The following is a 13133-nucleotide window of genomic DNA, read 5'->3' as shown; positions in this document are numbered from 1 at the left end:
AAAGGGTCATGCTTTGATCACTGGCTTCTTTGGGAGCGAATCTAAGACTATTCTTGCCATTCATAGCCCTCTTCCTGTACATGATGGTTTGAGGTCACCCATAATAAAAGGGTCTAACTATCAAAATGGAGATATGAAACCACAACCCGTATGAGAAGGTCAGGCAGACTAATCTCTGGATATTCGTTGTCTACCTGCCAACTCCCGCCATTTCTGGGACCGATTCTTCCTTGGAATGCTACCTAAGGTAACCTCTGACATGCTGTCTCTCTCACCATCTTCCCGAGCATAATTTCCTTTCTTTGGGGAGGGGGAAAATTCCCCCAATGCTTCATATTAAGCCTCCTCTCAAAGGAAGTATTAATATCCATCTTCTGATTGAAGTACAAGCCAAGAACGGTTACATCAAGCCAGTGGGTGTAGGAACAGGAAGGAGAAAATTGTGAGCTCTTGAGGCTTTGCTGGGCAAGCAGTCCTATTCAAAACAGATGCCAAGGCTCACAGAGCCAGCTTTTCATTAGCCAGGAGGACTCTCTCCAATCATCAGAGGGACCCGTCTTCTGCCCTCTCGGAGAAGGGGGTGTTAAATTACTTTTAGAGTTAGATGGTTAGAAGTGAGGCTCAGAAGTGGGCAGGGGGGGGGGGAATTTAGGTTGAGCTTTGGGGAAGGATGACTTTGAATAGATGTCATATGTGGAAAGATTGAGTGCTGGGAACGATGTCCACTTGGAATTCTGACTCCACAAGTAGTTCTGAAATAGGCAGATTGGTCCAAGCAAAAACCTCACACTGTGCAAATGACTTAACACAGACCCCATTGAAACGCCAGGAGCCCTGGTGGCACAAGGAGTGGGCGCTGGGCTGCTAACAGAAAGATCAATGGTTTTAATCCACCTGTGGATCTGCGGGAGAAAAGACCTGGCAACTTCTTCCTGTAAAGATTCCAGTTTAGGAAATTCCACAGGTCCCTGTGAATCCGAATCAGCGTGAAGGCACACAATAAGGGCAATTTAAGTACCAGATCCAACTACTCAGAACAATCAAGAAGATCATTTAGGACACAGTCAAGGGGATCAGCTTAGATTTCTGGGATTGAGGTATGATGGGATTGAGGGTTCTGGAGTTTGTAGACAGGAGAGACTTTCCAAGGAAGCATGAATACCAAAGACACCCAAACCCACTGCCATCGAGGAGATTCAGTTTCATTTGCAACTCTGTTGGACTGAGAAGGACTGCCTGGGACTGTAAATAGGCCCTTAGGGTTTCCGAGAGGTGAAGCTTTATAGAAGCAGACACTCCTCTTGCTTCTCTTTCTCAGCTGAAGGTTTGAACTTCCAACCTTGCGGTTAGCAGCCCCATGAGTAACCCATGGCACCATAGGACTCATGTAAGTCAGAGATAGAAAGCTGGGGTGCCCTGGTAGGCGGAATAGCAAGATCAAAGTAGAACCAGAAGTAAGCTGGGTCAGTGTTAAGAAAAGCAAGTCACATATGAGGTAGAATTTCAAGATGTGTTTGTGGGCTAATTCTATGATGTTTTAAAAATATCATATATATGTAGTTTCTATAATTGGCAGTTGGGAAAATGTTCAGTATGTTTTAGAAATATTGTATCTGTAAGGTTGAAATGTTCTAATCTCCCAACAGGTGAGAGAAATTCTTAAGAATGTCCTCTTAAAAAGCTGGGCGGGCGTCTTTCCTGGTTCTCTTTGGTGAAAGGGTGAACTGGGAGTGGTTGTGGGGAGAGGACCAAAGAGCAGTGTCTACCAAGATAATTCAATTAATTGGACCAACTGGCAGTGGTCATGAAGACAGCCCAGGACCGGGCAGTGTTATTTTTTGTGTTACACAGCAGTGAGTCAGAGCTGACTCAGCGGTCACCCAAAACAGCGTCCAGATGGATAAACCTGCGTCCGGTTGGATCCAGCTGCCCTGCTTCCATAAGCCATCTGTTTCTTTAAAAATGCTCTTTCCAATGTAAGGCTCATGTCACGTTTAAAAAGTCATACTGCAGAAGAAAAGACGTCAGGGAGGTGAGGGTTTCAGAAGCTATATAAGGCATTGTAGACCAGTCTATACAAACAAGGATAGTTGGCAAAGATGAATTCCAAAGTGGAGAGAAAAGCAAATTTCAGAGCAATATTTAGAGAAAGACTGCTTTTCTCTGAAAGTAGTAGTCAGTTGGGCACACACACACACACACACACACACCTATTCATCTTCAGACAATCGGAAACCATATTTAAAGTTGCTCATAGTGGTTATGGTGAAGGGACAGGTCACAATGGATGAGAAGCTAAGCACCGCGCTGCTGCCCCAGGGGGACCCCACCTTCCTCCTCTTTGTGGATCCCGGGGAGAGGGGTGGAGGAGGGACTTGAGTGGTGCCCGAGTTTGCCGGCATGCTTTCCACTTGAGTGGAGCAGAGCATTCGAGGTAAAAAGAGACTTCTCTTTTCGTAAAGAGGGCCTGGTTTCAGGCATCACCGTTGACCAGGTCGGTGCCTAACATGCCTGTCATCGTTAATCCCACGCTTTTTTTATTGAGTGCCGCCTACAGTGTGTGAGACACCACGCCAGGCACTAGGACACCGCAGTGACAAAACACACATGTCTTCATGCCTGCCGGCTCTAGCGGACAGGCTGCAGCTGCAACCAGGCCACCTGAAGGAGCAGGTGCCCGTCAGGACCCAGTTCAGAGGACCGGCACTTGGTCGTACACTGACAATGCCCTGTGTGTGTGTGCACGCGTGCGTGTTAATTTTCTCATGTGTTAATTTTCTCAGTGTTTTCTTTATTTCTGTCTCTGAGTTACAGCTTTTTAAAGGGGCTTTTAATTTTTTTCTTTTAATGAGTGTGTCTTAATTATGAGCCATTCCAGCCAGAAGATGCCCGACTGCTCGGTGACAATTACCCACATAACCGTGGAGCGACTTCGGCTTCTAATTGCATCCATGTGTCCCAGGTTGACACTGGTGCCCCCTCCTCCAGCTTCCCGAAAGAAAAATATCTTAACTAAGTCATCTTTTGTAATGTGCATGCACCTGTTAATTTTCACCACCTGCCAACTCAAATGTTTGTCTGTTTGTTTCCTTCGCAGAAAAAGCAAAGGACAAAAGATCTTTCTCGGATATTTCATTCGTACAACCCATATGACCACAAGGTAAGAGAAGTGTGCTGTGAGTGCACTGGCAGCGTTAATCTTTTAGAATGCGTAGCGTCATTTTGACCAAAGTTGTGATTTTGAAGTCTACTTGCCAATTGTATGTTTCAATTTTAGTTGACTTTAAATTTAAAGCTCTTTCACCTTTTAAACAGAAAACAGGACACTTTCATTCCTTTGTTCGTATTAAAATTCGGTTGCTTGTTGTCACCCATATCATCTAGAACGGTGGTTCTCAACCTGTGGGTCGTGACCCCTTTGAGGGATTGAACGACCCCCCTTTCACAGGGGTCGCCTGATTCATAACAGAAGCAAAATGACAGTGATGAAGTCGCAACGAAAATAACTTTATGGTTGGGTGGGGGGTGTCATCCCCACGTGAGGCACTGTGTTAAAAGGGTCGCAGCAGGAGGAAGGTTGAGACCCCTTGCTCTAGAAGATGGAGAAAAGGCAGGATTGTAGGTGTCGTGGGGTTGGGTTGGATTTTGTTCTCTTGTTCCAAACAGCACGGTGGATCCTCTTGGCTTCTGAGATATATAAAAGGGTCTTTGCAACATAGACCGCCAACACTCAATTCTCCAGTACAACCGATAGCAAGTTATTTTTAAAAACAAACATTGTACCAAAAGTCTGTGTCTAACTTTATCTGTGCAATACGCATTCAAAAGCTTTGCTGTAAGACAAGACCACATGCTGTCCTGAGTGTCGTCTTCTCTACTGCTGCTGTGGCAGTGAGTGGCCTCCTTCTGAGAGAGGTGAGGTCCAAGCTCAGAGTGTTGGCTCCAGGGGAAGGCCTTCTCTCTGCGGGAGCTCTGGGGAACAGGTCTTGCCTCCTTCGGCACCCAGCATCCAGGCACCGATATTCCCCGAAGTCTAGGAGCTTCACAGGTTTGAGACCTCAGAGCCACAGGGTACACGACACTCCTGACCCTTCCTTCTTGGCGAGAGTAAGGCATCTGATCTTGGCTTTGTTTCTCTTACAAGATAAATGAGGTTGAAGACCACCCCCTAGAGAAACTCGCCTCACATCAGGTCAGGGATCAAGGGTGGTCCATCCCACCTCTCTTCCTCTTACTGGTTTATCACATCACATCACATCACATCGCATGCGTGATGGCAGTGGGTGTTGGGGGTGGTCCTTACGTCAGTGCCCATTACGTAACTGCCACACGACTGAGATGCATGGCCCAGCCAAGTTGATACATGTTGTGGGGTGAGGGGGAACAGGGAGACACAATTCAAATCCCAAGCCCCACATCCCCATCCCACAGTTTTTAAAATGTACCATCACTCTCTTTTTATCCAAACCCACACTCATCCACTCCGCTTCCATTTTTGAAGAATTCCCAGGTACCGTCTTCAATTACAAGTACTTCACCATACATTTGTACAAGATAAGGGCTCCCTTACAAATAAAAATTAAGGGTATGAACTGTCGAATGGAAAACCAGTTTGCCCTGTACGCTTTCACACATCACAATAAAAAGTAATCATAATAATATTTAAGTAACCATCTTTTTAAAAATCCGTAACATCACACTCTCCTGGCGAATACATCTTCAAAGATTTCTGAGACCTGGGCAAAGCTCCCCTGCCACACACCCTTCTGGTAAATCTGTTTATCGTGATGCTCATATAAACATAAATCTTCATCTATGAATTTACACGGAGCTATGTGGCAGGGATTTTTAAGTAGCCAAAATAAGTCACGTGAGAACTACTCTCTCAGTTGAAAACACAGAGATGTCTGAGTTGGGGTGGTGGGCGGGATGGGATATTATAGCCGTTGACCATAGAAGTTGCAAGAATGTGAGCAACTTCTAGTGTTTCTACAGTTGGTTACATAATAAAAATGTGTAAGGAGAGTGCTGCTTAGGTGCCTCAGCGGTCACGGTGATGTTATAGTACTCCACATGGTGTCGTTCCAAGTTGCATCTTCCAAGTTAAATCAGTCACTCTGCACAATATGGCTGCTGGTTTAAGAGGGTGCCTGGGTGTCTGCTGATGCGGTCAGAAGGTGCAGGCTGACAACAGCCGCAAAAGAAGTGAGATTGGCCCCGTTTCCCATGGCAGTGTTGCTTTTTATTGCTGGTTTTGGGGGTGTTGTTAGATGAAGTCATTTTAATCAGCATAAACTCAACAGTGGATAAGGTCAGCGCTGAACGACGACACCAGAAGCGTTTAGGACAAATCAAAAGCTTTGTCTGACTTGTCTAAATTTTGCCCACATCTAACATTAATTTTTTTTTCATTCACAGTTAGGGGAAATTCCATTACGCTTTTATTAGAACTCTTAATTGGATTTAGCCATTTGCAGATTCTACCAGCTTCCTCTTTCTATCCTTTGTGGCATTGTATCAAAGTCACCGCAAATGGTTTTGGCTTCCTTTGTGAAGAGTGCATTGCCCTGCAGATTAGTCATCCGGCGGTGAGGCGGTGGACATAAATGCAAGCTGGGGAGATACATGAGTCTACTTCACTGGACTGCCAAGGAGGCTTGTTGGGGACGTAGGCTGCAGACTGAAGTTCAGTGGTTTGAACCGACTGACAGCAGAGGGATGAGGCTGCTGCTCCCATGAAGATGTACAGCCTCCGAAACGCTGTAGAGCAGCGAGGGGGTCACTGCGAGTCAGAACCAATGGCCACAGGGGTGGTGGGCACTGCTGAGTGAGTGGTCTGCGCGCCTCCCAGCCTTTGCTCTGCTGACACCTGTCTCTTGCTCTTCTGTGTACGTGTTGTGAAGGAAAGGGGCAGCGCTTCATGCTAGGCCAGTCGTGACCTCCCATGTTGACGGCTCTTAACCAGTCCAAGCCAGCCTTGTTACTTCTAACCTTGTTACTTGCTGATTGCCGTGTCCCCAAAGACTGAAACCACAAAGGACTGAGACCCCGGGTGCTAGGTTCTCAGTCCTAAGCATCTTGCTTTTCTTTTACATAAACAAAATAATGGGGCTCTATTTACATTGCTTGGTTATTCCAATTACCCGATTATAGGCAAACAAATTAGCCTATTAGGGAGATAGTTTCTAAAATACTACAAGATGTGTGTTGAAGTTTATAAAAGCACTTCAGGTTCAATGAAATTTCTGGAGTAAGCCAACCATATAGATAGTTGTTATCTGTGTGTGTGTGTGTGTGTGTGTGTGTGTATACTTCAAAAAGTGTGTAAACCCAATGGAGCATTTCTGTTCTGTCACATGGGGCTTCGCTGAGTCAAAAGTGACTCATCGGCCCTTAACAACGGTATACGTGGAAAGCCCAGTTACTGGGTCCCGGGACCCCGGGTGTGTCAAAGCACAAGTAGGGTTTTCAGTGACTGGCTTTTTAAAAGTAGACCAGTAGCTTACTCTTCAGAAATGACTCCGGTCAACTTGAACTTGCATCCCTTTGGTGGGCAGTAATGCACAGCACCCCAGCCGAGCCCAGTAAACGCTTGCACTATCCAGAGGCTGTCTCTCGATTCATTCAATGGACTTCTAAACATTTGTGGAAAAGTGCCATGATCGTTTCGCTCCATTTGTCTACTAACTTTGTCACCCCCGCCCTCATATCTATTTGTCTCTAGAGAAAGACATCATATTAAAACTATAATTTAAAGTAGAGAAGTGGATGAGGCAGCATAAAATAAAATGAATAATGTGTCCATGACTGTTGAAACCAAAAAAAATTAAAAATGAAGCAAGCTGTGGTCTGCTCCTGGGAATGAAGGTTGTGGTAGCCTCTCTTCCTCTCCAGCTAAATTCCTTTTCCTTGTTCATGTTGGCCCTGCAGTAAGTGTGTCCCGAAGAAGGCTTACTCAGCATTTCAGGGGCTCTGTTACGCTGAGTCAACTCCATTCCCCTGAAACAAAACTCCTAAACTAAACTCAAGTTGGCATAATTTGCTTCAGGTTTCATCCCAAATCATCATGGGCCACTTCAGCGGTAGCCTAGCCTCCTTGAAGCTGCTGAACAGTTGCAGATACAAAGATTAGTCACTACAACCATTTACTCGGCCTGTGTCGGTTAGTTATATTTTCTCTCCACTCTCCCTCAAACAAGATCACTCCTGCCTGACCCCACACACAGGCCAGTCACCAGGTTAAACAAACTGGGTGTTTTGTGAGGCCCGGTACAATGCCCTTCTGCATCATACCTTGAGGCCATGATGTAGGCTCTACATGGTCCGTGGGTTTGCTCTCAAACGCTGTTGCCAAACTCAGATAAAGTGCAACGCAAGGTTTGCACCCACCTGGAGCCTTAAGGAACCTGTGCTTGTTGCTCTTCCTTGCTGTCAGTCATCCAGGCTCACAGCACCCCGCTGGACAACAGAGCGAAATGCTGCCCCATCTTCAAGATGGTCGGCACGCTTATGCCTGTGGCGGTGACTCCCGTGTCTATTGAGGGCCTTCTAACCCAGGGGAGTCACGCCGCATGATCTCCAACAATAATTGTGTGTGTGGTCCGTTGGCTGATTTTTAAAAGGAGGCCTTGCTTCCAACCTGAAAGCTCTGCTGAAGCCTGTCTGCCATGGGCAACTCTGCTTCTACTTGAAATGCCAGCTTCTAGCGTTATAAAAATTCAGCACGCACTGCCTTGAAGTCGATTCCAACTCACATCATCCCTGGCTAGGGTTTCTCAAGCTGTAAATCTTTGTGGAAGCAGAAAGCCCAGCTTTCGCCCACAGTGCACCTGGTGGGCTTCTGTCTCCCACCTTGCAGGTAGCAGTCCAGCACTTGCCCAATAGTGCCACCAGGGCTCTAGCATCCTCGCTCGGTGCCATGAGTCCATGCTGACCCAGTGTGACCTAGAGGACCGGGTAGACCTGCCCCCGAGGGTTCCACGACTGTCACTCTACAGGAGTAGACAGTCTCGTCTTCCTCCAGCGGAGCGGCTGCTGGTTCCGATCGCTGACCTGATGGTCAGCAGCCCAGGACGTTACCCAGTGAGCCACCAGAGCTGCTGACAACACATTCACCACCCCAGGATGACAAACTAACAGGCAAGCACTAGCCAAGGAAAATGCTTATTTCTCTACCACACGCTGCTTTAAATGCTCCTTGAGACAGAAAGAATTTCATTTTGGAGAGGTATTAGGGGTTCCACATCTATCTGCCCACATCCTTTTTAAGAATTTTTGTAATAAATAAAGATGTAAACAGCAACCAAAGAAGGCTAGGCCAACATGCACTCCCCTTACTCTGTGCAGATAAAAGAGCATTGGAAGAGGGAGCCTGAAGCAGCAGCTAGTCTGATTGTATTTTAGGCTTTGAGTCATGGCTTCCAAACTTACCTGGCACCCCACCTCCATTAAAAAAAGGTTACCCAGCACCCCCTGACAATGAAAAGCCTTTGTACTATAGCCCCTAATTCCAGGGTAAAGTGTTGGCATCTTCTTTTGCAGCCCCCTGGATCATTCCAGCGGACACTGCCCCCCCCCCACTTCAGGGGGGGTGGGGGACAGACACTGTTGCCTACTTTGGGAAATACTATCCCATTTTTCTTTGTGTTTTTCTTTTTAGATCTCTATGTTGCTTTAATCAGCAAAATGCATAGCCAATGTCTAGTTCTCCTGCTTGCTGGTTAGATTCTGTTGGGATTGTATTTTCAGGAGGCGCCCTGGTGGCCCCGTGGTGGATTACTTGGTGGGGCACCAACTGCAAGGTCAGCATCTCAAAGCCACCAGCAGCTCTGTGGAAGGAAGGTCGGGCTTTTTGCTCCCATAAAGAGCAGCAAGCTTGGAAACTCACAGGTGCACTTCTGCCCTGGCTTCTAGGGTCACCATGAGCCAGCATCGACTCAGTGGCAGTGAATTTGGTTGTATGCGTGGGGTGGGGGTGTGCACACGAGGGCTCGCACCATGATGTCTTCAGGGTGAAATCTAAGATCATTAATCAGACACTTACAAGCTTCTAATATCAAACGCTATTATAAAATATGGAAACGTTTAGAAAGAAAAAAAGAAATTTTGGTTCTGGTCTATAGAGGGTTTTTAACATCTGCCATTATGAGTAAATTTCTAAAGATAGTTAATTTGTACAAATTAATATATACTCCAGTATTAATGTGAAAGAGTGAGTCTTCAGAAGATGTTTGTGTGGGTTTTCTTCCTTATTACTTTTTGGACTCTCATTTATAGAAAAAGAAAAACATTAATAAGCGACACTAGTTGTTTTCAGAGTTTACTGTGTTTAATAATCAGCTGTTAATTCTACTCACCTGCCTGCCGTCAAGTCCTCGCTGACTCCTGGTGACCCCTCTGGGTTTCTGAGATTGTCACTGTTTACGGGCGTGGAAAGCCCAGTCTTTGTCCCTCGGAGCTGCTGGTGGTTTCCAACTGCCGGCCGTGCAGACCACAGTCCACCAGGCAGCCACCACACCCCCAGGGCTCCCCAGTCATCTGTGGGGTATACAACAGATTGCTGGACAATAGCCCCAGAGTTTCTGATGGTAGATTTCAGATGAGACCCGAGCACTTACATTTTGAGCGTATTCTCGGGTGATAGTGAGACAGTTGTTACAGGCATCACACTTTAGGAACCTCTAAACAAGTAAAAGATTTCTTCAAAAGTGTGTGTGTGTGTGTGTGTGTGTGTGTGTGTGTGTGTGTGTGTGTTGGGGATGGGGCTGTAATGATTATAATTACTATATTTTGTCAAGTAAACTTCTCATTTTTGTCACTTCAGTAACTGTAATTTCTTCCTACGGATAAAGGATGTGCCATTTAATGTCCAGGATGCACTCCGTGGCTTGGGATGCTGTGTGATTTGTGAACATCATATTATCGGACAGAGGCAATGCCTGTACAGCCCTTGGCAGTGTTGTTAGGTGCTGTCGAGTTGCTTCCAACTCATAGCGACCCTACAGAATGTACAACAGGACGAAACACTGCCTGGCGGCGTGCGTCCTTACAAGTGCTCTTAAGTTTGAGCCTATTGTTACAGCCACTGGGCCTTCCTCTTCCCTACTGCCCTCGACTTTCCCAAGCACGATGTCCTTCCCCGGGCCAGGTCTCTCCTGACAACATATCCAAAGCATCGGAGACCAAGTCTCACCATTTTTGTCTGTAAGGAGTCTGACTGTACTTCTTCCAAGACAGATAGGTTTGTCCTTGTAGCAGTCCATGGTACTTTCAATATTCTTTACCAACATCATAGTTCAAATGCATTGATTTTTCTTTGGTCTTCTTATTCATTGTCCAACTTTCATTTGTATGTGAGCCAAAGGAAAATGCTATGGCTTTCAGGTCCTATGATAGAATTTTTCAAGACCAACAACTTATACATTCTTTCAGCAACACAAGTGGCGGGCTGCTCTACATGTGACTTCTCCAGATGGGACACACAGAAGCCAAATGGACTATAGCTGTGGGAAGAGACCATGAGAAAGCACAGTGTCAGCCTTTAGGATCCAGTCATGGGCAGCCCGTGGAACACACCAGCAATTGCTCTTATGTACATTCAGATTGAAGCTGAAGAAAATTCAAACAAGTTCACAAGGCCCAAAGTATGACCTTGAGTCCATCCTGCCTGAATTTTGAACTGTCTCAAGAGCATCTTTGATGCATTGAGCACGAATGACTGAAGATCTGATAAGCTCTGGGATGACCTTGAGGGCATGATACCTGAAGAAAGCGAAAGGTCATTGAAAAGACAGGAGACAAAGATCAAAGTGGATGTCAGAAGAGACTCTGAAACTTGCTCTGAATCATAGAGCTAGAGCAAATGGAAGAAATGATGAACTCAAAGGGCTAAACAGAAAATTTCAAAGGGCAACTCAAGAAGAGACAGCCAAATATTATAATGAAATGTGCACCATACAGTCCTTAGTTCTAAAATATCCAAACTCACTGCTATGGCCCTACAGGACGGTGGTCCTACAGGACGGTGTAGAACTGCCCCTGTGGGTTTCCAAGACTAACTCTCTTTTTTTTTTTTAAGTCTAACTCTTTACATGAAGTAACCATTTCTCCACCAGGGCTCCTTAGATAAATCCTCATAATCCTGCATGCTAAAACCTTGTAGGAGTTCACCAGACTGAACTTGAGATCTGCATCCACTGGCCAGCAGCCTTGCCAGGGGTGTGCCTGGGCAGGTCGGAGTCCTCACTAGCAGCCTGCTGGCTGCGGGACAGGGGTGGGGTTCAGATAGGGTGCACACAGAGATGTCTGTGAGGAGCAGGTCGCAGGTGCTGGTGTGAGGCTCTCAGTGGAGGCCCTGGCTGCCTCTGCCTTCTGGATGCAGCTGTTTTGTATTCAGGGGCAGCTCCCGCCCAGAGCTGAGGGGCCACCAGCAGCCATGGCAGGAGCAGAGGCCCCGGTACAGATGCTGCCCTGCAATGGAACTGGAAGGACACGTATGCAGCCAGAGGCTGCCCGGACCGGCGTTAGGCAGCTCTTGCACCTTTATGCATGCAGAAGTGGGTTTTTTCTCTTTGCTAACAACTGTTGTTTGAATACTTTTTCTTATTTCTCGGTATGTAAACATAGGTGACCCGTAAACAGATCCAAATGTGTCAAAGCCCCATCAGTCTAGAAATGCCCTTGATGAAACAGCCAATGAGAAGAGAGAGACGGAGTATTAACGCGTCCCTCAGCTAGTCTTCTGTGCACCAATGTCGATGTCGCTCACACACCGCTCAGAACCTGCAAGCAAGGCGCTGGCGCCCACACTGCCTGAACTGCTACTTACTTCCACCCCTGCCCCCACCACCCCTTCACTCGCTTCAGCCCCCCAGCCACAGACAGCCCACTGTTTAAAATTACATATGATATATTTAATTGATAGTATTAATATTATAAATATTTTATTCATATATAAAAATAGATTAGCTATTTAATATATTAAAATATATATATATATTAAGCCAGGTCTAACAAAAATAACTGTCTGGTTTCCCAAACCCCAGGCAGCCTTACTAGTCATTGAAGAGAAGGTGATTATTGCTTTTTCGAGCAGCTCGCGCAAGCAAGGATGAAGTGACCGCCTGCTGAAAGGAAACAAGACCAAGGCCATCAGAACGCTCCGTCACTCGCAGAGGCACACTGAAGCTGTAGCTGCCTCAGCCCGTGTCACTTAGACAGAGTAGCCAAACAGTACGCTACACTTGAGCAGTCCCGGGATAAGTAAGTGAGCTTCATTTACATCACAAGAACAAAGTTTCATTTGAAAAAGCAGAGATGTTGCCTCAGTTTTCTAATGGTTCTCTGACAGCAATATCATGGTTCATGTGTTTGATATCTTGGAAGAGCCTAACTCAGGATAGGCCCTATGCTAATTCTGCCCCGTGGACCTAGCAACCCATCCCTAAGTGGAACTGTAACCACAAGCCTAGAGATCAGGACGTTTAGCACTCCTTTGGCAGAACACAATTCCATCCATGGCAGAAGCGTGTCATTTATTTATAAGACATATTGGGCCTTTAAGAATAAATGAGTCTTTTAAAGCTCTCTTCGGAGCAGCTTGTTCTTCATAAGGCTGGAGTATTGCTAGGGAGGCTGTTGAATAAAAGAGAAGGAGGGTGATCCTGATAGTTGGGAAATTAATGAAAAATGTATGTAAGCAGAAAAAGAGAACCAGGATCACACACCGGGCTGCTAGCCTCAAGGTCAACACTTCTAAACCACCAGCCACTCTGTGAGAGCAAGACAAGACTGTCTACACCCGTAAATAGTCACCGTTTTGGAAACCCACAGGGGCAGTTCTACCCTGTCCTGTAGAGTTGCTGAGTCAGCCTGGGCTCTCTAGAGGAGCAAAACCAGTGCCACTTGTACATGTTGTGTTTAGAAAGAGTTTTATACACATATAAAAATGCTTACACAGTTCTAGAAGTGCTTGAGTCCAGTCCAGTCCAAGTCAGGCTTCTCCTGACTCATGGAAACTGAGGACCATGAAATAGAATGATGAAGCAGAGGCAGCAGGGGGCACGGACTGGTGGATGCGGAGGTCCAAAGCCAGCCAAGTGATCAACAGGTGATCCCAGCAGGGAATGGAAGAG

At 46.3% G+C, this 13133-nt stretch overlaps 1 protein-coding gene across 2 annotated transcripts in view; it reads left to right on the top strand.

Annotated features, from left to right (window-relative positions):
• CDKAL1 (CDKAL1 threonylcarbamoyladenosine tRNA methylthiotransferase) overlaps positions 1-13133 on the top strand; it is a 770441-nt gene that overhangs the window by 619023 nt on the left and 138285 nt on the right. For both annotated transcript variants that reach the window (XM_075533360.1, XM_075533370.1), the window contains exon 13: positions 3098-3160. In XM_075533360.1, coding sequence (XP_075389475.1) covers positions 3098-3160 — 63 coding nt within the window. The remainder of the gene's footprint in view (positions 1-3097; positions 3161-13133) is intronic.

This window comes from Tenrec ecaudatus, chromosome 1 (genome assembly GCF_050624435.1).
Source record: "Tenrec ecaudatus isolate mTenEca1 chromosome 1, mTenEca1.hap1, whole genome shotgun sequence".
NCBI classification, from domain to species: Eukaryota; Metazoa; Chordata; class Mammalia; order Afrosoricida; family Tenrecidae; genus Tenrec; species Tenrec ecaudatus.
The sequence above is the reverse complement of the archived record's forward strand: the minus strand, read 5'-3'. Positions and strand labels throughout refer to the sequence as shown.